The 25344-nt window shown below is 35.0% G+C and overlaps 1 protein-coding gene across 2 annotated transcripts in view; it reads right to left on the bottom strand.

Moving 5' to 3' along the window:
• Positions 1-514: 514 nt before the first annotated feature.
• Positions 515-25344, bottom strand: part of LOC131068341 (brefeldin A-inhibited guanine nucleotide-exchange protein 2) — a 40926-nt gene continuing 16096 nt past the window's right edge. For both annotated transcript variants that reach the window (XM_058003523.2, XM_058003524.2), the window contains exons 7-11: positions 5562-6067; positions 5133-5454; positions 4581-4962; positions 3738-4426; positions 515-1534 (exon numbers count right to left, since the gene is read on the bottom strand). In XM_058003523.2, coding sequence (XP_057859506.1) covers positions 923-1534; positions 3738-4426; positions 4581-4962; positions 5133-5454; positions 5562-6067 — 2511 coding nt within the window. In that variant the 3' untranslated portion in view covers positions 515-922. The remainder of the gene's footprint in view (positions 1535-3737; positions 4427-4580; positions 4963-5132; positions 5455-5561; positions 6068-25344) is intronic.

Genomic DNA, 25344 nt, shown 5'->3' with positions numbered 1-25344 from the left:
GCAAAAGTCATCATCCTTTGAGATCAAACGAAACAAAGGTTTTCAATAAATCAATCCATAAAGCTTTCTATCCCCATAATGGTCAATGCAGATTCTTTCTCACTGCCTCTTTTGATTAGCAGCAGATCATGTCACCATATAACTGCTATGTTTATGTCATGTGGGCTGGATCTAAAAGTTCATCTTTGAATGATATTCATTTGCTTATTTCCCAGAAGCAAACCTTCATCGATATAATCTTTCCCTCCCACAGTGCAACAAGAAAATATTGACAGAGAAGTGAAAATGCTTATTTAGAATACAATGATACCTAAAAGCTTACAAAATTTGCAAAACCTTCTATGAATGGTAACTTCAAGTGCATTACACTTAAATTTTATATTGGCACGTAATTAGAATTTTGCACAATAATTCACCAAAATTGATTTCATTAAAACCAACTGCCATGATTGTGTCACAGAGAAATGAGTATTATCAACAAATTTGTAGAGGACATTTATGAGAAACACGGGAGTTCCACATTAGACTTTTTTCATTATTAGAGACTTGTATACAGAAGCAGAGAATTTGTTAAGAAGCTCAACAGCCCGACAGGAGGGGCTAAGGCATACAATCAATTTCTTATGCAAAATAATACCAAGTAAAGAATAACAACAGAAGACAAAATCTAAAAAAAACTATTGTACATGGCCGCAAACCCATAAATTAAAACATTCTACACATCTCCTCAAGTAGCCTCAACTTCAGGATATCCAGAACTGAATACCGCGTATAGCCAGAAATAGCTTACAGCAGTGTCTAGGTGGTTGCATTACCAAAAATAATCCTTGACAATAGCCAAAATCTTTTGAGAAACTACAACACAGTCAATATCTAATCAATTCCCTGCATGACTACCTTAGAAACATACATGCAAAATCCATCAAGCTCGAAGCAAAATTGGACCAACCCATGAACTCAACATCTCACTCAATGCTGATAGTACTTCTCCCGAACCATGCTCGCAACTGATTAAACTTGCCAATAATGGGAAAAATCGAGATAAGGATTTATCAAATGATGAGTCCTTCAGTCCACTGATGACTTGTAAAGTTGCAACTACTAAAGGAGCACGGGATGCTAATTCTCTTCTCCTTGCAGAGCCCAATGGTATTATCCAATGAGGCTTCAAATGTCCATTATGAGATTCAGGAATAGATACAGAGCTTGCAGTGTCAATATACACGTGCAAAACTTCTTCACACAACTGTACAAGACAAGCCTCTACATCTACCTCTTTACTGAGTACAGACTTATCAACAATTACATTCTGCAGCAAATTCAGACATGCCTGGTATGACTCACTTTCAAGTCTCAGTAAAGGGGGATCCGGCATCTGTGTCAATGAACCAACTTCTTGCAGCTTTGAACGTAATGTGTGGTCACTATTAACTTTGTGTGCATGGACTGCCACAGCATGAAGTGTCTCAACAAGAACCATCATGTTAGATGCTGACAGCTGTTCTCTGTGCATATTATAAATCTCCATCATAGCCTACAAGGAATGTAATAAATCTCAGAATTTTGAGAAAAATCATACAAAAATCAAATTAAATCTTAACATATATGTAACTGGCGCAAACTTAGAATTTAATCAGTAAGCAAAGAATCTTCTTGGACAATCTCCTACCATAGACAACACATAATTGCATGTGGCTGTGTAATAACATTATTGCACTGCCTTTCTATTTTTATATTTCAATAATCCTATGTTTAAAGCGCCTCTACTTTAAAAATAACAAAACAATATGGGAAACTTATACTTGAAAAAACCACCTTTCATTTCTCAAATCTTGAGATTTGAGAGGCAAATCACTATGAACAATCATATGGGTTGCCCAATTGTATTAAATTTATAATACTGATACGAATATTTGATCAAGTTGACTTGGCTACATTATTTAGGATTTGTGATATTTCTGCCCTCTTTAGATGTGCTTCCCTACAAAGCATGGTCTGATAAAAAGTTGGAATGATTTTGCATAACTTGATCATTCTTAAATGTATATTCTTCAATGAATAGATCTGCAATAAATGCATATACACAACTCCTGGGTGGAGTTTTTCTATAAGTTCAAAAAGATGGATTGTGTCTGAATTTTATATTATTTCAGTTAATCCTCTTTGTGACATGCTTCACCAAAAAGCATGGTCTGATAATTTAAATAACTTTGCATAAATTGTTCTTTCTTGCATGTAGATTCTCCAATGGGTTAAGTATTTAACAACTTTGGCATTCGTTTTTTTGATATGTTTATCGAAAACAGATTTTGTCTCTTAAGTACACTCTTCATCAGAAGATATAACTGTGACCTTTCCAACCATAGTTTTTCAAACATTATACATGAAAAACTTCCCAATCTTTGCGGCACTTTATAGGACCAATCAAATCTTGGTGACAGCTTTTTGCTATCTTCCATCTTGAGAGAAGTTTTCTTTTAGGGTTGCAATATTTAATCTCCTGGTGCACACTCCATTTCACTTTTCTTATGGTCCGCTTCTTGCTTCATACTATTTTCAGGGATCTACAGATTGCCCATAAGTAATTGGACAACATCTTGCATCCAAGTCTCATCAAGCAATTCTACCTTGTGAGGTCAGGAACGTATCACTTCCTACTAGAAAGAGTGTATCCTTTAGTTTCTTGCATATTGTAGACCATGTGGAGCAATTACAATACCCAGACACTGTGTTGCAGGTCTGTCTGTGCATTGGGAGTATGGTGATTAATATAGCATCGATTGGGAATGCAAGAGGGTTTTGTGTGGGCTCCATCGGCATATCAGGGTGTATTCTGAAGAGTGCTGAGACTGATTCTGAATCATTTGTAAACCAAGACCATTGGTGCGATCTATCTCTGCACATTAAGGACAGTTTCTAAAATTGCTTCCAAAGTCTGATACATATTGTTATTGTTCCATTTCTGCCAAATATTGTTGTATTGTCTGGGTTCTTTCTGGCAGTATTGATAACAGACACAGTGTAGTGTATACTTGAACTGAATTTCAGAAATTTCAAGTTGTATGTCTGAAATTGAGACTGTAAGTTTGAGAATTAATTACTTTTGGGTTTGCAATCACCATTGACCTTATTATTTGAGGGAAATTTGGTTATAAATATCTAGTATCCCTGGTTTAAGATACTTCATATACAGAGAAGGAAGAGGTGTTTAGCAAATGGATTTAACTGGAATATGTGCAAAATACAAGGAACAAATGGTAATGCTGTTTGAAGTTCAAATAGGACTCAAGTAATCTCAAATACACCATTTTAACTGATTCTGTTTCAAGGACAGAATCTAAGGAATAAAAATAATGAACTGTGATTTTGGTCAAAGGTAGCTATCAAACTTGACATTAGAGAGCAGTGATGAGAACCTAGTTGGTATAGATTTGATCTAATGGGGAAAGAAATTGATAGATATACTCATGCAATGCAATGGACCGTAACTCATTATCTACTAAATACAAAAAAAAATCATTTTATGCATATGCCTCTGAAATTATTCTGCAGGTAAACTACAAGAAGAATACTTAATTATTTAAATCAAGAGAATGAAAGCTCAGCTTGATTAAATTCACTTCCTCAAAAATCTAAATAAAATATAAATATGCTTGACCCTTCAGACAAAAGAAGATACTAAACAAATGAGGGAGTAAAGATAACAATGCTCTTGATGTGAACAAAATAAATGATACCTGGATCAGAAGAAGTTGCACTGCAGTGCGACATTTGGTATCGGAGATCGCAAGTTCTAACTTGCTATGCCTCTGTGCTTCCATTTCTTCAGTAGTAATTGATGCATCAGACGAAGCTCCATAAGTTGGTGTTAGAGAATCTGCAGCACTTCCAATATCAATATCCTCCATGCTATGGACAATTGTAGCAAAGTCAGGTAGTGTTTCTATAGCTGCTTCTTTTAATGATAATACAACTTCCTGCCATTTTTCGTCTGAGAATAAGCCTCCAGCATTGCTCATCAAACGAACAAAGGCAGCAACACCAATTCCTGCCAAACTTTGATGAGGTCGCTTTATAAAACTGATCAGGAGTGTCAATACTTTCTTTAGTATAGGATTTACTGTATTGTAAAACTTGACAAAGAGATCTACAGCAAGTTGCAGAGCTACTGTGCATGTTTCATAAAGCCAAGCATCTTCTTCTATATCTTTGAGTTCATGTTCTGATCCATCTCCATGTACTTTGAATCCAGCCGGATCAATGGCATGCCGAACGTAATCAAATAATGGAAAGAGAACTGAGTCATACACACGCTCCCAAAGAGCTGGTGAGAATAAATGCCCATGATAGCGAAGTGTGTCAAAAAGCACCTGCAATGCACTTTTTCTAATATCCGCCCTGGGATCAAATGTAAGTTCTGATAATCCTGTCATACGTAAAAATAAACAATGAGTGTTATTAGGAAATTTTATTTGCCAGAGTAATATGGTTTCCTCGGTGCATCAAACCAAGACTGCAAAAACAAACTATTTAAAGTGTTTTTCTATAATGTAATAAGGACACTGTAGTAAACTCAATACCTGCCAATAAAGGGAACCAAAAATACAAATGATCTTCTCTATCAGTAAATGTTGGACCAACTGAATTTTCATCCTTTGCTGTACTAGATGATGAGGAAACTGGCTTCCCAGCCTTTTCTTTTTCCTTGTTCTTTGCAGAACAGCCAAGTTCCCCTTCAGCAAGTTTTAGAGCACAGAATCGAAGGAATGCAATTGCATTCAAGCTAACATCTTTGTTGAACCTGCTGTTCGTAAACGCAATCAAACAGTTAACACAATCTGTAAAGGTTGTTGTCTCTGTCTCAGTTATATAAGGAAAGTAGTCTCGCACTATCTTTTCAATGGTCTCAAAGGCTAAAAGCACAATATTCTTGTGCTCATCCGATGCTGCTGTTGTGAAAACCTGAAACATGAGTTAAGATTAGGCAACATAACAGAAGAAATAACATAAGAGTATATTATTGTTTCTCAACTAAAAATTTAATTCTGGATAACAATTCTTAAACACCAAAGTATTTTTTAGTGATCACAAATGAATCCATGAAATTGAAGGTAATAGTAAAAGATGCATACCATGAACATAATTTTCCAACCTGACTTCACATTATTGACACGAGCAAAAACCATTTGAGAAACACATCTAATGATCAGCTCTCTAATTTCAACAGAATTTGTCTTCCGCATGACAATGACAAATGGCTTCATGAATTCATTCTGGAAATTATAATTAACCAACTCTTCACGTTCTAAGAACTTCATAGCAAGTTGTCGCAGAGAATCCATTGCAAAAATAGCAATGGATAAATTTTCAGAGCATCCAATTGTAACAAAGAAATCAGAAAGCACACTCCAAATCCGAGACCAGATTAGTCTGATTCGGTTCATGTTGTAATGTCTGCATAATCAAAATGCAGTATTACTCACCATTTATCACAATATCTCAACATACACCTAAAAGTAAGCAGAAAGAATTTGACAATTCACATAACACTATAGCCTTACGCAATCTCCACAATTTTAGTGAGGCTAAAAACTCGAGGATCTGCAGGAGAGCGGAGCTCCTCCATAGAAACTTTACAAAGAGCCTTTACAAAATCAACTATTGCCTCACTGTTCAGCTTTTGGCTTCGTGTGAATATGCGATTCATTTCGAAGCTTCCAACCTGTTCAAGCATGTTCAAATTGGTAACCAGATTATTCATCTGCTCTGTTGTAACTACTCCTGAAGCATGACCCCCAACACCAGCACTGTCATATGAACCGCGCCGAGCAGCAGCAGCTGCATATTGCAACCGACCAGGGCCCTTCTTCTTTAGGACAGGAAGAATACTCGACTTTGACTGTTTTGCCTTTTCCAATTCATTCTGAGGTAAAGCAAAGAAGGTTGCATCTGGAGGAGCGCCCTCACCTAGCAGATGCAAATGTTCAAATCGTGAAACACATGTTAAAATGTGTTCCCATGCTTCTTGCAAATAGTTACCATCTTCATCGGCTATTGAGACAATTGCCTACAAAGCAAATCATTTCCAAATGAAATGAGACATAATTATCACATCTATGTGTGAAAAATACCCAATATATTGAGAGCTATGCATAGAACAGAATCCTTCTCACATAATGTTGGATCAAAATTACATTGATAAACAAGGGAAGATATTATTACATGCATTCCATATATCTTTATGTGAGCATATGTGTATGTAAAATGTATATGCATGTCTATGTACATATGCATAGATGTACCTCTATGTGTGTGCCTTGCATGTCTAGGTACCTACCTGTATCTATATGTGTGTGTGTTGGTGCCTGTGTGTGCAAGCCCATGTGTAAGTGTGTGCACCTGCATGCATGTGTGTGTGGGTGCATGTGTATGCTTCTGTGTTAATGTGCATATGCATATACATTTGTATGTATGTGTACACAAATGTGCATGTATAAACACATACATACATAAATTATTAAATATATATACACCTATATGCAAATGTAAAATAAAATATACATGTACATATATGTGTGTGTGTACAGAGGAAGAGGGAAGAGGGAAGGGGAGGGGGGGAGAGAGAGAGAGAGAGAGAGAGAGAGAGAGAGAGAGAATATATACACTTTATGTACATGTAAAATAATATATACATGTATACATATATGTGTGTGTACACAGGGCGAGGGAGAGAGGGAGAGAGAGAGGATATCATTAACAGAAACAGGAGAGGTCTTTGCAAAGGATACTAACACTCATATTTTCAAGCAAAATAGATAAAAAGGAACTTGCCAAGCCAACTAACCAAGATGAGCTTTTCCTACAAAGATTATAACCTGGATATGTTTGGTATGCTTTCTAAGGCAAAGGCACCCAAAAAAACATTAAAGCAACGAGTGGTTGGAGCAAGGAGTCAGCAATAGTTGACCTTAACACTAACTATGGTATATTAAAGAACAAAGTCAACATTTGCTTTAAATGCCATGATTATGAGATCTCTGTATTTCTGTAGGAATGGATTTTCTTTAATCAACAAATAAATAATAGCTGTTCTATGTTTTTATGTTCATCTTGTACATAATCATCAATTAAAGAATCTGGAAGGTCAATTCGATATAGCATAGCACTTCTTTAAGTGGGAAAGTTGGGCTATTATTATGTATCACACAATGAAGCAGTGTATACAATGTAATCCATGAGCAGGGAATGGATGTCAAACTGAGAAAGTGTTAGACAAATAACCTATATGAGGACCCTTGAAGAAAATAAAACAGCAGTTTCAATATCAGTAAAAAGCCCCAATGCACAAAAATCTCTTACATTTCGTGCAGATTTATGACTCTTGTTCATCAATTATATCATACAAGTCTAATAGGTAAATTTCACCATATTTGCGATACTCTTAAAGAGTTCTTGCCAAAAACTGTGTCATGTACCAATACTCTTACAGAGTTCAGCTTGTTGAGTTATTGATTTCAATTTAATTATTATACGCTCCATAGACCAATCAAATAAAGAAAGCAAATGCCTTTATATTGCTGATGAGCATTGAATCTTAATGACTTTAATCATTTTAAATTTTACATATCTGGATTTTATCTTTTTAATTTCCATCTAGAATCTAATCCATGGTCAAACCTCATAAGGCAACAGTAATGATAATTGGGAAATTGAACTGAAAACTGGTCCACCAAGAGGGAGGGAGACCACATTATCCAAAGCTTTTGCAATGTTGTATGGGATATGTAAGCAAGGAAAAAAACCAGGACCCTCAATTTCCCAACTCATAATAGTACCATTAACACATACTTCAGGCTTAGTAGGCTTAGCACTATACATTTCAATTTTACATCAGCATATTTTTACCATAGAATTTGTGCTTAGTAGTACTTAGCAGTGGCTTTAGCAGTCTAGACTCTAGAGAATGCAAATTCTCAAGTCTCGACATTTATAGAATCTTGGAATTGCTATTTGATTAAAAAGCTAAGCGTGCACATATGGTATATGATGGCTATGCATTTTACTAAAATGTTGTGTCATATCTCAGTTACCGGTTCTTGCCAAAAATGTCCGGGTCCTGGTCCTGGTTCATGCCCAGTCCTGGTCCGAGCCGCTTGGGCAGGACCCGAGTGGGACCCAGGTCGAACCAAGGGGGACCCGGGTGAACCCAAGCCTGTGGGTTCCCAAAAACGGGGCCCACGGGTTAGAAAACAAAGAAAAACAATTAAAAACAAATTTTTTAATCTCATTTTAACATTTTGAAACTTGAATATTATCTTTTTTGCAAATTATGAATATGATATTACATTTATGATTTATGATATATCAATATCAGAATATTTATTGGCATTGGCAATTATGGATTTATGATTTATGATTTATGATTTATCTGTTATCATTTATGTATCATTGTATGGGAAAGTTACATTGTATGTTTCATATTTGTATGTTTGAACTGTGAACAAATATAATTTTGATGTTTGAAGTTTGAACATATATATATAAAAAACAAACTAAAATATATATATATGTGTGTGTGTGTGAGTGTGTACAGACGAACCCGTACCCTTACCCAAAAAAAAGAAAAAAATTTGCTGAATCTGCGAATCCGAACCTGAATCCGAACCGGAACTGGTAACTTAGTGTCATATCCCTCTCATAGCTTTTTGGGTTAATCATAAAAGTTGAGGATGAATTTGATGATTATGTTGATTTGTTGGAGATCTAGACATCAGATTCCATTTAATTATTATATTATTTTGTTGGAGAACAGATGTGCCAGTGCCATCTGTGGTTTCAGGTATAGGTGATGCAAATGAAGGCTAGTTGAGGTCATGAGATGATGGGGAAGATGTCAACTGGAAGTTGACACCATTCCAATCCAACACTCAGGTGACAACAGTGTTATATTCTCTTTAGCAACAAATACCCTCGCATTCAATGTTGTGTGTCATGTAGGTTTATGTGATCAATTGATTAATGTCCCTCCATCTGACAGTAATTTTGGATCTTTAATACAGAATGGTCATTATCATGTTGATTTCTTGTTGGCATCAGTTGGGTCATTGGCCACTGTTTTGATAAAGGATTTATCATAGAAGCAAATATTTTCTTGGGAATATCTCAGCCATAGCTTAAAAACCCTCGGAGTGCTCACAGGACTTGAAAGTACTTGAGCAGGAAACTGGTGGACCAGTAATCACCTGAAAAGCTCACGGCCAACTTATTGTTGAAAACAAGTCATTTTTTTTTCCAAAAAGATCACCCAAAATCACTACAACTCACAGAAAATTGCAATGGAAAAATACTCTTGCCAGAATTAGAGGAAAAAAAAGGTAACTAAAAATTTTTGTTTTTCATTCATTTTTGTGTGATGAACTCTTCAAGCAAATGGAAAAAAAAATTGGTGGCTAGAACACAATTTTGACTGCGTTTGCTTTGGATTTTCATGAATGTACTTGGCTTCACAGGTCTAGTGTCTACTGTCTACAGATGCGAAGGTATGTATAAATCATATACTGTATGTGTTAAGCTTGACTGTCAAATATGGTGAAAGTATAAAGCTCAAGACTTAAACCTTGATGATGGTAGGTGAGCATTTGATGCCTTTTCAGTTTTTTTGAGCCACATCATCTATTCAGCTCGTAGATGTAGATAAGGACACCATGAGTGTTATTTATTATTTATGATAAGAACTTTGTTGTAATCACTGTTGCAATCGTTGCAAATTTTGTAGCGGTTATCATAGTTCCTCACATGGTAGTATTTGCTGATGATCTGTATAAATTTTCCCCATGTTTTGACCAGTGAATCCTTCTAAATCTAGTATTAGATCATCTTCATCCTTTGCTTTACTCTTTCCAAGGCAGTATGATTAGCATCATAAGATAAACAGCAAACAAGACAGATAACAATAATAATATAGCAAGATCCTTAGACACATTTTGCAATTTAGCAAAGAACATTCTCATGAAAAAAATGTAAAATATAAAAAGAGCACCCAATTGCATCTTCTAGCGCTTTCAATAAATCCTAAATTTTATATAGTTGATATACACGAAATACAAGGTAAGCAGCTAGTCTATGAGAACACAAAAAGTTGAAGATAGATATAATAAGGCATTGAGAAAAATACTTTCAGATGTGCATACAACATCTAAGGTTTGTAATAAATTTAGGATTTTGTAGCTTCACAAGGTTGCATGAGGGATTTTGAAGCTTTTATTAGAAGAGTCTGGATCTTGTGTTGTGGTAACACTTAAATGATCAAATATCTGCATGCCCCTAACTTGTAACCATTCATGTATTTCCACAATTATGTGATGCCATAACTTCTACATTTCTTCTTTTTTAGACTGCCAATTTTAATTTAAAATTTTTGACCACCTTTCCCTCCAAAAGAGTTCATAATTGACATAAGATCAGTATTACTTTGGAACAATTATACCACAAAATCAGCCATCTTTGGAAGACAAAACCTGCCATTATTTAGAAAAAAAGCCTTGCAGTTTGTAACTGAAAACCACCATTTTGAGAGGGCGCTTACACAAGTTAGTAATTATTGTTTTCTGTTTTTTTGGCAGGCTTTATTTTTAATTTTTCAAAAAGAATGTGGCATCCATGACTACGAGTAAAAAAGGTAGCAAGCCTAAGGACCCTTGTTGGAAAACACGGGACAGATGGTCCAAAAAAGGGAATGCTTATTTGCAACCATCGTACTAAGGATATGAGAGGAGGTATAAATCATCTGAAATATCATCTTGCAGAGGTCATTTGCCGAGATGTTATGCCATGTAATGAAGCACCTCCAGAGGCTTAGAATGAAATGAGAGCTCTCTTTTCTGTATTTGAGCTGAACTAAGCAAAGAAAAATAGGACAACATAGGCAGTGGGAGACTCAACCACATTTCACAATTCAACAAAGTCAAACATTGGGGGAGATATGGGGGGCTTTTCTTCCATTGGACTGGAATACAAGAATTAGACAGTGTGAGCAGCCACAATTCCATTTTCTTTTGTTCCTCATAACACTCCCGGTGCGCAACCTTCATAGGAAGGTACTTGTGGAATAGGGAATTGCACCATGAGGCAAAGTTGGCATGTGTGAATTTTTGGTACTATAATAGTATTCCCTTAATGTTGTTTCAAATCCTCATTGGAAGCAGCTACACCACATTGAACATGGCAGGTAAGGATTTCAAGACTCCACAAAGTTAAAAAATGAGTGACCCATTATTGGACGATGCGATCCAAAAACCATATAATCTAATACATAAACAAAAATAGGTTTGAATAAGCAATGGTTGCAACATTCATCTGATAGGTTTGGATAAGAAGAGGGCACTTGTTAATTTTTTAGTGGCTTCAAAAGGATAAATGGTCTTTTTGAAGTCAATTGGTGCCTCCAATGATGTAAAAAAAATTGTAAAGACTACGTGTAGCTTGTTGGATGAGATGGTGATGGAGGTGAACTTGGATGAAGTTATCCAAATAGTGATGGTCCATGCATTTACATATGTGGCAACTAGTATGTTAAAGTTTGGATCAGATTAGATATGTGAGTAGTTTTAATTTATTTCTAATACTTGGTTCACAACTATACTATATGACAATGAACTCTTAAGTGCAGGTTGCTGCTTATATGAAGGGAACACAACTTAATTCATAAAGTATTTGCAGGACTGCAAATGAAGGAGATCAATATCTAATGGCTTGCACTTTCGATTACTGTACTTACCTATTAGAATCGAACTCCATCATAATATATATCTTACGGTATAGGCATGTCAATGAACAGACATGCCTCCACGTCTTAGTTACCAGAAACGAGAAACGAGAAACGAAAAACGCAACCGCAATGGCAACGTGACGAGAAACGGAATATTTAAAGGTTGCATATAAGAAACGTATATATATATATAAAATTATAAAAAATTATTTTACATAAATGAAAAAACATGGAGTTTTATATATATTTTCATTAAAAAAATTTATTTCACATAAATAAAAAATATGAAGTTAAAGTTTCTAAAATAAAAAACAATAGATATATACGCATGCAAGTTTAAAACATGACATAGAAAACTATAATCTGCATCTACTAGTTAATCCAAAGTTAAGCCATGAAACATGCAATTTCACATGCCAAAAAAAATCAGTATGTCAATGTTAAATCAATAAAAAACAATTACTTTACTGTCAAATCTGTTTAAAACATTTACTTTACTATCAAACCTGTTAAAAACAATTACTTTACCATTTAAAACATTTACTTTACTGTTAAAAACAATTACTTTACCCCACTTATAATGGAAAACAATTATTTGACTGACAAATCAAAACAATGGAAAACATATTACAAACAAATTTCGCTGCAGAAACGGCCGTTAGAAACGAGAAACGCGTTTCTCCCGTTGAAACGCGAAACGACGGGAGACCGTCGCGTTTCTGGCAACTAAGCTCCACGTACATGGAGACATGTCTCTTCATTGAGATGCCTCTCAACATACCGAAACAATTAACCGATTTGCAAGACAACGATTCTCCTAATCGTTTGTTATCGATTAACAATAGTTAACGATTCTCATAATCATTGGTTATCATTGTTATCTGCAAGTAACGATTCACATAATCGTTTTTGGAAGGAGATCGACTATTGCCGATATACACAGCAATAAATGATATCGAACTATTAATGTGGAGAATCGATTTATATTGATCATTCCATTTGATCAATATAATCGATACTTATGATAATATAGATACGGTGCTCATATTCGATTTGGTATAAACAATGTGATTAATATAAATCGATATTACTTATCGATTTAACATGAATTTAATCTTAATGATTTATCAACAGCATGATTAATGATTTAATATTTCAATCATAAATTATGTATATATATAAATATTCATATATATAATAATAATAAGAACACTTACTATTATTTACATATATTAATATGTATATGTTCATATCAACAAATCATAATCATACTAATGATATAATCAGCATTACTTATACATATGATTTTATGAGAAAACTCCGACCGAAGCTATAAATCATCAACATAGTAGACTATTAAAAGCAAGACACCCTACATTGCTTTGGAGCCCTCGTGCCACTCATTATCTTGACCTTCTCCTTGAGGAAATAGGGAAAATTCAAAATAAGTTCAATGAAGAATGCAATGGAAGATGTAAGGAATATTATCAAATACATCTAAAATCACGTGTTCTGAATTTTTATGAGAGAGTAAACAATGGCAAGGAGATCATGCATACAAGAGTCACATGCTTTGATACTAATTTTCTCACCTTGTAGAGTATAGCAATTGCATTGCTCAACATTAAGCCCATGTTTGTGAGCAAAAGGTGTTTGGAGAGTCCTAACAAGAAGGTTAAGTAAAGTATCATGAACGCCATTTTTGATGATCCATGTGTCAAAACAGTGGAGGAGATCGTCGAGGTAAGCTTTTTATCCAAACTTTCTCTCCTTAATTTGGCAATGTTAAAAGTAGTTATTTTTCTTAAAAAATTAATATTTTATTTGTTGATTTCAATACATTCCTTAATTTTTATTTACGTTAAGTTTAGTTAAGTGTCAAATGTGTTTGTTAGAGTTCTACGATTTGGAGGATGGAGATAAAAACTCTATTGGTCTATAAGAGGTCATGGATAAGGCCATAGAAACGATTTAGCATTTGTATTGGTCAAATAGAACCAAATATGAACTCACATAGCACATTATTGTTCATAGTTGAAACCAACAACTTCACCAATACATATTCATGTTATTGCCTACTATTTGAGCCCCAAGTTTTCCTTCTCTCCTTCATTTAGAGTAGATGTGAAGGTTAGGCTTGGCCTCGACACATATATCGAGAGATTGGTTCCAAATGACAACCTTCAAGACCTTCTCCATGATGAGTTTTAGGGTTTTACGAGGGTGGAGTGGGGCATTATTTTCTTGAATTTTATGCATTCATAGGAGAGCCAATCTGCCACCAAGTAAAAAGAAACATTTTTGTTTAATTTTAGTTACAATTTATTTCAGCTTTTAAGTTTACAAAAGTTCTTACAAGATTATAAACATTGTCCTTGCATATTTGTGGTTGGAAAATTTTGGTGCCATAACATCTAATCTTCAATAGCTTTCCATTTACATTCTATTCCAGCCCTACAATGTTTTTGGTTGTGATTACAAGTGGAGTGCTTATTAGGTCATTCATACAAAAATGCAGAAAAGATTGACTCATAAGCACTTGAATGATCTTGTCTTTGTGCAATGCATGCTTCAACTACATGAAAAGAACATAAAAGGATAGGATAGACATCAATGCTTGACTTCAATGATATTGATCCATATTTAAATTGGGTTGCTGAGGATGCAAATACATTGTTTACTATTGATAAAATTGTTCATTTGGAGAAGGATGCAGCCAAATGGCAAACAAATGTGGCAGCATATGAGTAGGTATATGGTGAGTTTGGTGAGACATCAAGGGCAGATTCACCACATACACAACTTGAGCCTATGCTTGAGGCTTCTATTGAGGATACTACAATTATACCATTAAACTCCACGATACCCCCACAAAAGCAAGACTTTTCTAAGCTTTAGTCGTAGAAGAAAATTATCATTTGTTACTTTTGTTGATGTTGAAAAACAAAGTTTATATGTATTGAAACATTGAAAGTTTGAACACATTTTTTGGTCTATGAAGTATATTAAACACTAGTTTTAATCTATATATGAAGGAAATAAGTAATATGGTCCATAAAGTCAAAATATGCATGTTTTTAGAGCATATTTTTAAAAATTAAAACATCCTTTGATGTTCAATAAATTTGTTGAGTTCTTGCAAAGTCTTGAGTTTTTTTAAATTGCTAGTCCAAATTTTTAAACTATGATCTCAGCAAACCAAAGATAAAGATATTTTCAATCTCTTAGCACATTTCTAGGAAATTTCTCAAAAGCCTACCTATTTTATTGCAGAATAAAATCTAAATGAGCAAATAAATCACAATTTACAACCTAAAAAGAGAAAAAAATAGATAATATCAAAAAATACAGGAAACAAGTAACATTGTCCAATATATCAATTAATCTCAATTAAAATAGCAGTTAATGAGATTTTCCAAAAAAAATGCAATCTACTTCAATGGGTTTTATCAAGATTGTTTTTTGCAACAAGCTCTTCTTCAAACATGGCTCATCATCTCTATGACCACGTTTCAACAAAACCTTGCATATTATTAAGTTCTATTCAACCCCAAGCCTAGTGTTCTATGCCATTTCAACCTTGTGGTCGTGCACTTGACTCTTTCAAATCCTAGTTGTCTTTTAACTTCAAGTATCTTTTTGGCTCACTGATCGAGTGAACCAACTCTTCTAAATTTGAGACTCCAACATAGCATGGGAGATCAATTCTCAACTTACAACTGAAATGACCCTTACAAGATCACCTTCAAATTCAACAATTTTCAGTTCTAATTATTGTGTAATATCATACCACTGCTAGGTTTGTTTATCAGTCTTATTGTTGTCTATGCTAAGTTTCAAATTGCAAATTAAATGCACAAATGAATAACCAGAAAGAAGTTGTATCCATATGCCACATGTTTCTGTTGATTGTAATTAGGGAATGGTGGATTCCAATTGCCTTGGGCAACATTGGAATCCGCCCAAAGGGCTGGCCCCTTTCTTCAACGTGTAGGGCTGGGCCCTATACCTCACGGCAACTTAAACCTCATGCCTATACCTCACGGCAACTTAAACCTCACGCCACACTCAACGTGTTCCTAAATAGGGCCAACCCTACCCTATTCAACAAGGCAATTCGCTAAAAAGGGAAAATAATAAATAAAGTTAATTATAAAGTAAAGCTGACCTAACTAAGACTTCGCTCCACATATAAATAAATGTCAACCTCACATTATTATTCACTCACAAGATCTCTCCATGCGAAATATACATCTGCTCTATGCGAAGGTTAAAGAAGCAATTACATTCATACTTCGGTATCCTACAGCAAAGCATCTCTGTGTTTAGCGAATCATATTCAGAAGACAGCAAATCATCATTAGAAGTCAGCAAACCTTAGTAGATGCACAGTGAATCCCTTGAAAGCACAGCAAACTCTCTTGAAGGACTGTGAACTAGTTTAAAGGGGCAGCGAACATCATCCAAGTGGCAGCAATCATCATCTCTGTGACAGAGAGCTAATCTTGAAGACAACTACCTCAATCTGCCATCCTTCTTGTGACAGCAACATCTGCATCTTCAAGTACTTGAGATAAGTGTTGTAATGATTATATGACTATAATCCATAATCAGATCTGAGGATCTTTTCTGGCTGGGTTTTTCCTCCTAGGAGGTTTTCTCAGGGTAACCGTGTCTTGTTCTCATTTTTGTTCATTTCTATGTTATCACTAAATCTAGAAATCTCTAAATCTTTTAGCTAATCAAACTAGTTAGAAACTAAATTCTGATTTCTGAGTTTATATCAATCTGAAAGTATTAAAAATAACAGTTTCAAGTTTGTCAACACCATCATATCCGATTATAAATAGTTCAAGTAATTACACAGTTTATTCAAAGATAGCGAACAAAGTAGTCAACTTGCACCTGAACCAATCTGCACAGCAACAATAGGGGATTGCTCTTCAATGAATGCTGATATAAATATATGTAGCATGCATTGGAAGCGAAGAACCGGTCACCAAACAATCCACCCAAATCAGATACAAAGTTCACAATCCTTCACAGCACCTAGTTCTTCTTGCAGATGTGATTTAATACCAGCCACGACACACCAAACAGAAGAGTTGTACCAAAACGACGCCACTCCCAATCTCAATTGATCAACAGATGCCTCATGGTAGTATTGCAGGTTTACTCTCTCAGATCATAATATGAATCCATGTGAATTTAGCTGCTTCTCAAAGTCCTTGGATAGACATACTCCAAGCATTAAGATGATCAAAAATCTTCTATAGTTGCTCCGTTAAAATGATCATTATCAAACTCTCATGTCTATGTGGTGTTTAAAAGGAAACATATGCTTATTTTCTCCACCTGCTAAAATATATTGCTTCTGCTGCCATCAAGCTACTTTAGAAATCAATGGTATATTTCAATGATTTAAATCTTCATTAGGTTGCGCTCATAATATAAGTGTTCACGGAAATATTATTTATTTTTTACCTACCCTCTATGAAACATTCCAATCTTTATTGATTCGACAACTTAGAGACCTGCAAGCATAACCAATCTACAGTTCCGTCATATCAATCGCTAAGACCCACTGCCCCTATTTGCCTTCATAATGAATTCATAGAATAAGCATGAACCACCAATGATATAATATCAAACCTCCAAAATCTGTAAAATTTTTATTCTGAGACTTATCTAATATCAAAAAGACAACATCCCTTGACTTACAAACCTGTCAACAGAACTTATGTACAAATTTGTCTCCAATAGAGACTTCACAAATTGATCCCAGCTGTGAACTCCATTACGAATCCACCCCTTTGGAAGTGCTAGGTTATCGTCCAAATCTTCTATGGAACTCCTGAAGGTTTCCGTCTTGAGAAAGCATAAATCGCTATATTGAATCCATAAGATTGCCAAACTTTCTCCCAACCAGCTTCCTTATAAAGAGCTCCAAGAAAAATCTAGAAGATTAGGCCACCTTACATATTTGACATAATTGGAGAACTTTACTTAATAAAGTGACCATAAATATTATTTTAAAATTTTCACTTTATTTTATAACTAAACTAATTAATTAAAGTTGTCCTTTAGAAATAACATTAATTTTTTAACAACTTAATCAATTAATTCAATTAAGCCACTTTATTAAAACTTGGGGACATTACAGTCCTCCTGACCCAAACATTGCTTGCCCTCAAGCAATTCTCTGTTACACCACTAGGATCCCAGACCAGACGTATGAAGAGCACTACATCACTCTGTTGCCCACTCTAATGCAATCAGCACTACTGAAACCTGCAACTTTGTCATGTTGAAGTATACCCACCATTATACAGTTATACTGAACAATGGTTCCCAATTGTTGGAACTATCATGACTCCTGATAGGAAAAGGATGATTGTCCCTTATCCATTCTCCTTACAACAATGTCTCATCATAATTCCACCACTCCATACTCATGCTATAGACTGAAATTTGATTAACAACATGCTGCATACTCATGAGTGTTTGTATACTCATCCATTCTACATACTCCAAATTACCCACCATAGATGCAAATGAGATGGAAACTCGTCATGAAATGTCATACCTGAAAAATCTCTTGCATTAATGTCATATCCATACGTTGGAAAATCTACTCATAAGGTTGTTTCCTCATTCACATCATGATTGTTTATCGTTGTAATCATCCTTACTACTGCTATCTATGGTGCTTCATCCACCAATGCCATGAGTATTATCTTCTTTCCATCCACCATGAACTCCAACTCCATCTGCTAGAGGTCCTAAATGTATTGTCCAAGAGAATGCAACCATTGAATTCCTAATATGATATCAAAATCAACAATCTCGATCATGTAGAAATCATCAATGATTGTGTAATCATCAAACTCAATGCTCATTTGTGGTACTCTCTTGTTGCATTTCCTCTTAAATACATCAGCCATCATGACACGAAATCTTGAAAAATCATCTAATGGCAAACCTCCTTTTCCTATCGAGCTATCACTCACAGAATTGTGAGTTGCACCACTATCAACCAAACATGTCACTTGTTGTCCATTAACAATTCCTCTTACTCTAAATAGTTGATATTTGGGGGTACCTAGAAGTAAAACTGTAGCACCATGTACTAAGGCCTAAGTCACCGCGTTCGAATTCGAGTTCACCAACAATAAAATTCGGATGAAATTCGGCAAGAGGAAAAAATTCGAAAAAAAAATTCGTCATTAAATTCGCTTATATAAATTTGATTGTTTAAAAAATATGAATAATATATCTATAAAAAAATTAGAATAAACAATATTAAATTTGCTTAATTTAATTTATACAGCCTAAGTTGGCCTAGTGGTGGAGAACTTGTACTCTTAAAAGAGAGGTCACAAGTTCAAATACCACAAGGGGGTAGGGTATGTACACCTTATTGGCTTCGGCCCATTACCTATCAAAAAAAAAAAATTGCTTAATTTAATTTATATATTTTAATTTAAATTTGTCAAAGTTTATATATAAATATTTAAAATTTAAATTAATTATTCTAAAATATTTAATTTTTAATATATTAAATGTTAAATCCTACGAATTTAATGTTAATTCTCATTTAAGTTTTGCTTTAATTTTTTTATTTTAGTTAACATATATATTGCACAACAACTTTACATTTATCGTTCAACTTTATAAAGTATATCGTGCAATTTATATCGGGCAACAACTTTAATATTAATCTATGTTAAGTTCTAGCAGAGTGTTTCTATTATTTATTTTAATATATCCCATTCTCATTCAACTTTATAAAGTATGGTTTATGAAGTCTTTATAAAGTATCTATTGGAGAAAAGCACGACAAATTATTTATATCGAGCAACTCTTATATCCTGTCTCCTAACACGACACGGCTATCTACAAACCCTACCGGTGGCCAGGCATTGTGTCAACCTGCAACCCTTATGCAGCCCTCATTCTTCAATGGCAACTTCGAACTGGTCATTCGTTGAAGGAAAAAACCTGCCTATTATCCTGCGAATTTTAGATGAATTTTTATGAATTTCATTCCGATTTTATGGGTTCGCCGAATTTCAAACTTGAAGCCGAAAATTCGGCAAACGCGGTGACTAAGACTAAGGCTATAGTGTCTTGCTCCTCATTGTCACATTCTAAGGTATCGTCAATTGCATCATCAGCATCGGATGTAACTTCAATATAATATTATAATGCAATTGAACTTTCCCACAACATCTATGACTGTACCTTTTCCACAACATCTATGACCAAGCACCCATGGCTCCTTACAAATGAAGCACAATTTCTTCCTATGCAGCTCATTCTTGCTCTCAAAATCCAGCTTCTTATCATCTTCCTTACTTAGCTTGGATGGGACTTTGGGCTCCTCTTGTGATACCTTCTTGTGCTTGGTACTAGTGTCCTCATGATTGTGCTTTAACTTAGAGGTATAGCTGTTCCTAGTCACTGACTCCTCCAAATTAAGGGCTCTTCTGATGGCATCCTGCAAGGTATTTGGATTAAATGCCCTTAGTAAACCCTTGAGAGGTTCAACCAAGCCTTCAACAAATAGTACAATGAGTCTTCTTTATGTTACATCTGGAACCATTACCGCAAGCCTTTGAAATTCTGCTACAAAGTCCTCCACTTTACCTTCTTGTTTCAGCTGTGATAAATCCCTGAAGTGAATTTTTGTGTCCTTCCTATCAAATCTTTAAGTCAACATTTTGTTGAAGTCCTCCATTGTGGTTATAGAATCATCCCCTTGAGTTATCATGCCATGATACCACCATTCATGGGCTATCCCTTCAAGGTGTAAAGTAGCAAACTTGATGATCTCCTCTTCAAACATAGGATTCAATGAAAAGTAGGTGTCTAATTTATGTAGCCATGACCTTGCTGATGTACTGCTTGTCCCACCAATGTTGGGTGTTTGTAATCTTCCCCATACGATGCTGCACATCCTTTCTTTCATCATAACTCTTCCTATGCCCACTTTTTGTTTTCAGCTCATAGAACTCCGTGAAAGTCATATATTTGTGAATTGCAGCACTCAAAGCATTGTATTCATCATGAAATTTGTCCATTTCATTAACCTGGTCAGACTACTCTTCGTCTATATCTTTTTGCAAGAACTTGACCGTAAAGGATCTGGTGTTTACTAAGGCTCTTTCTCCATCAGCAGAAGTTTTATCCCCATTAGAAGTACTACCTTCAGTCCTATTATGTGCAGGCTTGTCAACACTTGGTTGCTGATTTAAGCCTCTCAATAGCTAAACCATTTCCCTCAATGTCTCAGACATATTACTGTGGAATTCTTCAGTCCTTTTGAAGAATGCTTCAGCAGCATCACCTTCTTTATCTCCCATGGCAGTTCCCTTCTTCTTTTCACACAAATGGCATCGCTGCTCTCTGTCACTCATCAATTTCTCCCCTCAGGCTGGCATGTTCATTGCTCTGATACCACTGAAATGACCCTTACAAGATCTCCCTCAAATTTAACAATTTTCAGTTCTGATTATTGTATAATATCATAACACTGCTAGGTTTGTTTATTAGTCTTATTTTTGTCTATGCTAGGTTAATTTGCAAATTGAATACACAAATGAATAACCAGAAATAAGTTCTATCAATATGCCACATGTTTCAGATTTGTCAACACCATTATATCCGATTATAAATAGTTCAAGTAATCACACAGTTTTATCAAAGATAAAAAAACAAAATAGTCAACTTGCACCTGAACCAATCAGCACAACGGCAATAGGAGATTGCTCTTCAAAAAATGCTGATATAAATTGATGTAGCCTACGTTGGAAATCACAATGCACAACCAATCACCAAACAATACGCCCAAATCAGATACGAAGTTCACAATCCTTCACAGCTCCTACTTCTGCTTGCAAATGCGATTTAATACCAGCCATAGCACACCTAACAAAAGAGTTGTATCACACAGACACCACTCCCAATCTCAATTGATCAACAGATGCCTCACGGTAGTAACACAGGTTTACTCTCTCAGTATGATAATATGAATCCATGTGAATTTACCTGCTTCTCAAAGTCCTTCGCTGGAAATACTCCATGCATTAAGATGATTGAAAATCTTCTATAGTTGCTCCATTGAAATTATCATTATCCGACTCTCCTGTCTATGCGGCGTGCAAAGGAACCATATGTTTATTTTCTCCACCGGCTAAAATATATTGCTTCCGTCGCCATCAAGCTACTTTAAAAGTCAATGGTATATTTCAAGGATTCCAATCTTCTTTAGGTTGCGCTCATCATAGAAGTGTTCACAAAAAAATTATTTATTTTTTACTTATCATCTATGAAACATTCCAATATTTATTGATTCGGCATCTTAAAGACCCGCAAGCATAACCAATCTACAATTCCGTCATATTAATCGTTGAGACCCACCACCACTATTTGCCTTCATTATGAATTCATAGAATAAATATGACCCACCAAAGATATAATATTGAACCTCCAAAATCTGTAATAATTTTATTCTGAGACTTATCTAATATCAAGAAGACAACATCCCTTGACTTACAAATCTGTCAATAGAACTTATCTCCAAAATTGTCTCCAATGGAGACTCCGCAAATTTGGCCCAGCTGTGAACTCCGTCGCAAATACACCCCTTTGGAAGAGCTTGGTTTTTGTCCAACCCTTCTGTAGAACTCCTGAAGGTTTCCATCTCGAGAAAGCATAAATTGTTATATTGAATCCATAAGCATGCCTTACTTTCCACCAGCCAGCCTCCTTAAAAAGAGCTCTAGTAAACATCTAGAAGATTAGGCCGACTTAAATATTTGACATAATTGGAGAGCTTTATTTTATAATTAAATCTAAGTTACCGGTTCGGGTTCGGGTACCGGTTCGGGTTCGAAGAACCCGGTACGCCGGTACGGCAAAATTTTGAAAAGGGGTTTGGGTTCGTTTGGGTTCGTTAGTACAAAAACATGTAAATTATATATATATGCAACCTATAAGCATGAATTAAGATTAGCATGTCACATAGCATCATATAAACAACAAAACCAACATAAACTTGTAATCGTAGCATCATGATCATACCATAACAGCATCATATACATCAAGTCTAATATCAAAATGATAAAATATTCAAGTATCATTGTTTCAACTTTCAACAATTTAAAGTTTGATCATTAAATGGATTCAAACTAAGAACATCCAAGTTTAATTTTTCAAACTGAGGACCTGGATTTTGCCGGCAACGCCCCCAACGGGGTCAAGGGGCAGCGCCCCTTGCGGGGGTCTGGGGGTAGCGCCCCCAACGGGGTCAAGGGGCAGCGCCCCTTGCGGGGGTCTGGGGGCAGCACCCCCAGCGGGGTCAAGGGGCAGAGCCCCTTGCGGGGTCGAGGGGCAGCGCCCCTCGCAGGGTCCATTGAACTTATATATATAATATATAATTTACATGTTTTTGACCATTGAACTTAAAAGTGACATTCACTTAGATTTTGCATGGGTCTCATATTAAGAAAAATGATGATTTGAATGTATTGTGTTTAAATGATGTATTGTACAAGGTCAACAAATAATACGATCTAAAGTTTATGTTCAATGTTTGTTGGGATATTTATGATGTAATGTAATTTTGCATGTCTTGTATGAATGCACACAAAGTATATTGCATGCATTATTTAAGATTGTTCAGACTCATTTACAAATTATGTACTTGCATAAAAATGTCAATGCTCTCATACACGACATTATGGAAAGTCATCTACACAATGTTTGGTAATAAGTTGTGATCATGTGGCTTAAGTGAATGTTCGTATCCTCACCTCCTTGGATCTTGATGATTGCCTCTTTCAGTTTGCACCCTTAGGTGGGGTCTAGGCAATACAACTCATTGCTTGGGCCCATCTTACCCTAGACCTAAGTTCAAGGATTTGATGGATCATCTGTGTACCAGAAGCTGTCATTCATGATTGAGCTTGTCATGTTTTGTTGAAACCTGACAAGACAACCTGCTATGAAAGTTCTAACCTTCACTTATCAATGTTGAAATCATTCTTGTTGGAACCTGAATTCAGATCACTGTTATAACAGAATCTTGAAGAGTGAACTTACGCAGTATGCACTTGTTAGTATCTTCAATGAAGATACATAAGCTGTAAGGTAAGAGACAACCCAATGTATTGTTAGTAATAAGGATACATATTGTTGATGTCTCGGAGTTTTCAGATTTACATAAAGATATGTTTGTAGATTCAAAAGATACATAAATGTGTCTCAATAATGTATTCACATAAAATTTGAAGAAATTCTGATTGGGAAATTTCAAATTTCCTAGACTGATTTGACAGTTTTCCTAGTTCTACAATTGCTGTTTAACAATTACAAAGCACACAACTAAGGTTAGAATGCGGTAATTGTTTAAAGAAATTTATGTTTTGATTCAAGTTCTAGTCAAACCTATGCTCTTATCTTTTGTTTTGCTAAATGCACATTGCTTACTCAAATACAGTGAGGATACACAATTCAACGTCATATTGTGAGGTTGAGTTATCAAAGTAAGTATGTATTTATCATGGATACATAAGTCAGTTAAATCTGAAATATGCTTGCCAAAGTGTAACAATGAATGTGAGAACAATGTGAACTCCATAATACCAACACTTTTTTATAAGTCATGAAATGAGAGTATGGGAAACGATTAGCAATACTATGTAAATGACCCAGGAGACCTAACAATTCAATTCTTTTTTTATTTGCATCCAACTTTTTTACTGTATTCAAGCATTTTAAATCATGAAACAAAACGATTTGCAAAAAATCATAAGGAAAAAGAATAGTAAAAGATTCATCTTTTTTATTCTCATTAGGTAATGAACGAATAGTTCCCTTACTCAGTAATTTACTTTGATCATTCAAATTAGTGTGACCTAATTTGTTATGAAACAAAAATGGAGAACTTGCTATATTTTCCCTTTTTGCGATATTGAAAAAAGGGTATTTCAGCAAGCTAATTTGAATCATATTGATAATGATCTCATTTGTTCCTACTGAAATAAGAGAAGCATAAAGTCTTTTTTATTTTTAATCTGGGCCCTCCGTCTAATTGATTTTCAAGAGAATTCCTTTTTTTTTCAATTGAATAACCTCCGAGAATATTCCCATATTTTATCATTTTTGAACGGGGGTCATTCAAAAAAGCAAAAATGTGCTTTTTATTTAGTAAAATACCTTGTCCTCTGGGTATTCTAAAAATGAAATCAGGACAAGGAATTCTTCGCTTTCCCCATTGTTTATCACACCATAATGGTACGATGAGTTTATTTTTTTCCTTTTTTACACTCATATGGGTATTTTCAAAAAGAATGGCGGAATAGATAGAGTCTTTATGTTCGTTAGGTATGGTTCGATCAGTTTCGAAATAATTCAAGATTTTTTTTCCTTCTTCAAAACAGTTTGAGTCAACTGATTCGTGTTCCACAGCATGGAAGAAAAAAAAATTGGTTAGGTTTGGGGGTGTTTACATGTTATTGGAGAGGTGTTAACAATATCTATTAAATACATGTTAGATATTTTCTTTGGAATCT

Source organism: Cryptomeria japonica, chromosome 11 (genome assembly GCF_030272615.1).
Source record: "Cryptomeria japonica chromosome 11, Sugi_1.0, whole genome shotgun sequence".
Lineage (NCBI taxonomy): Eukaryota > Viridiplantae > Streptophyta > Pinopsida > Cupressales > Cupressaceae > Cryptomeria > Cryptomeria japonica.
This window is presented reverse-complemented; position numbering and strand designations above follow the sequence as displayed.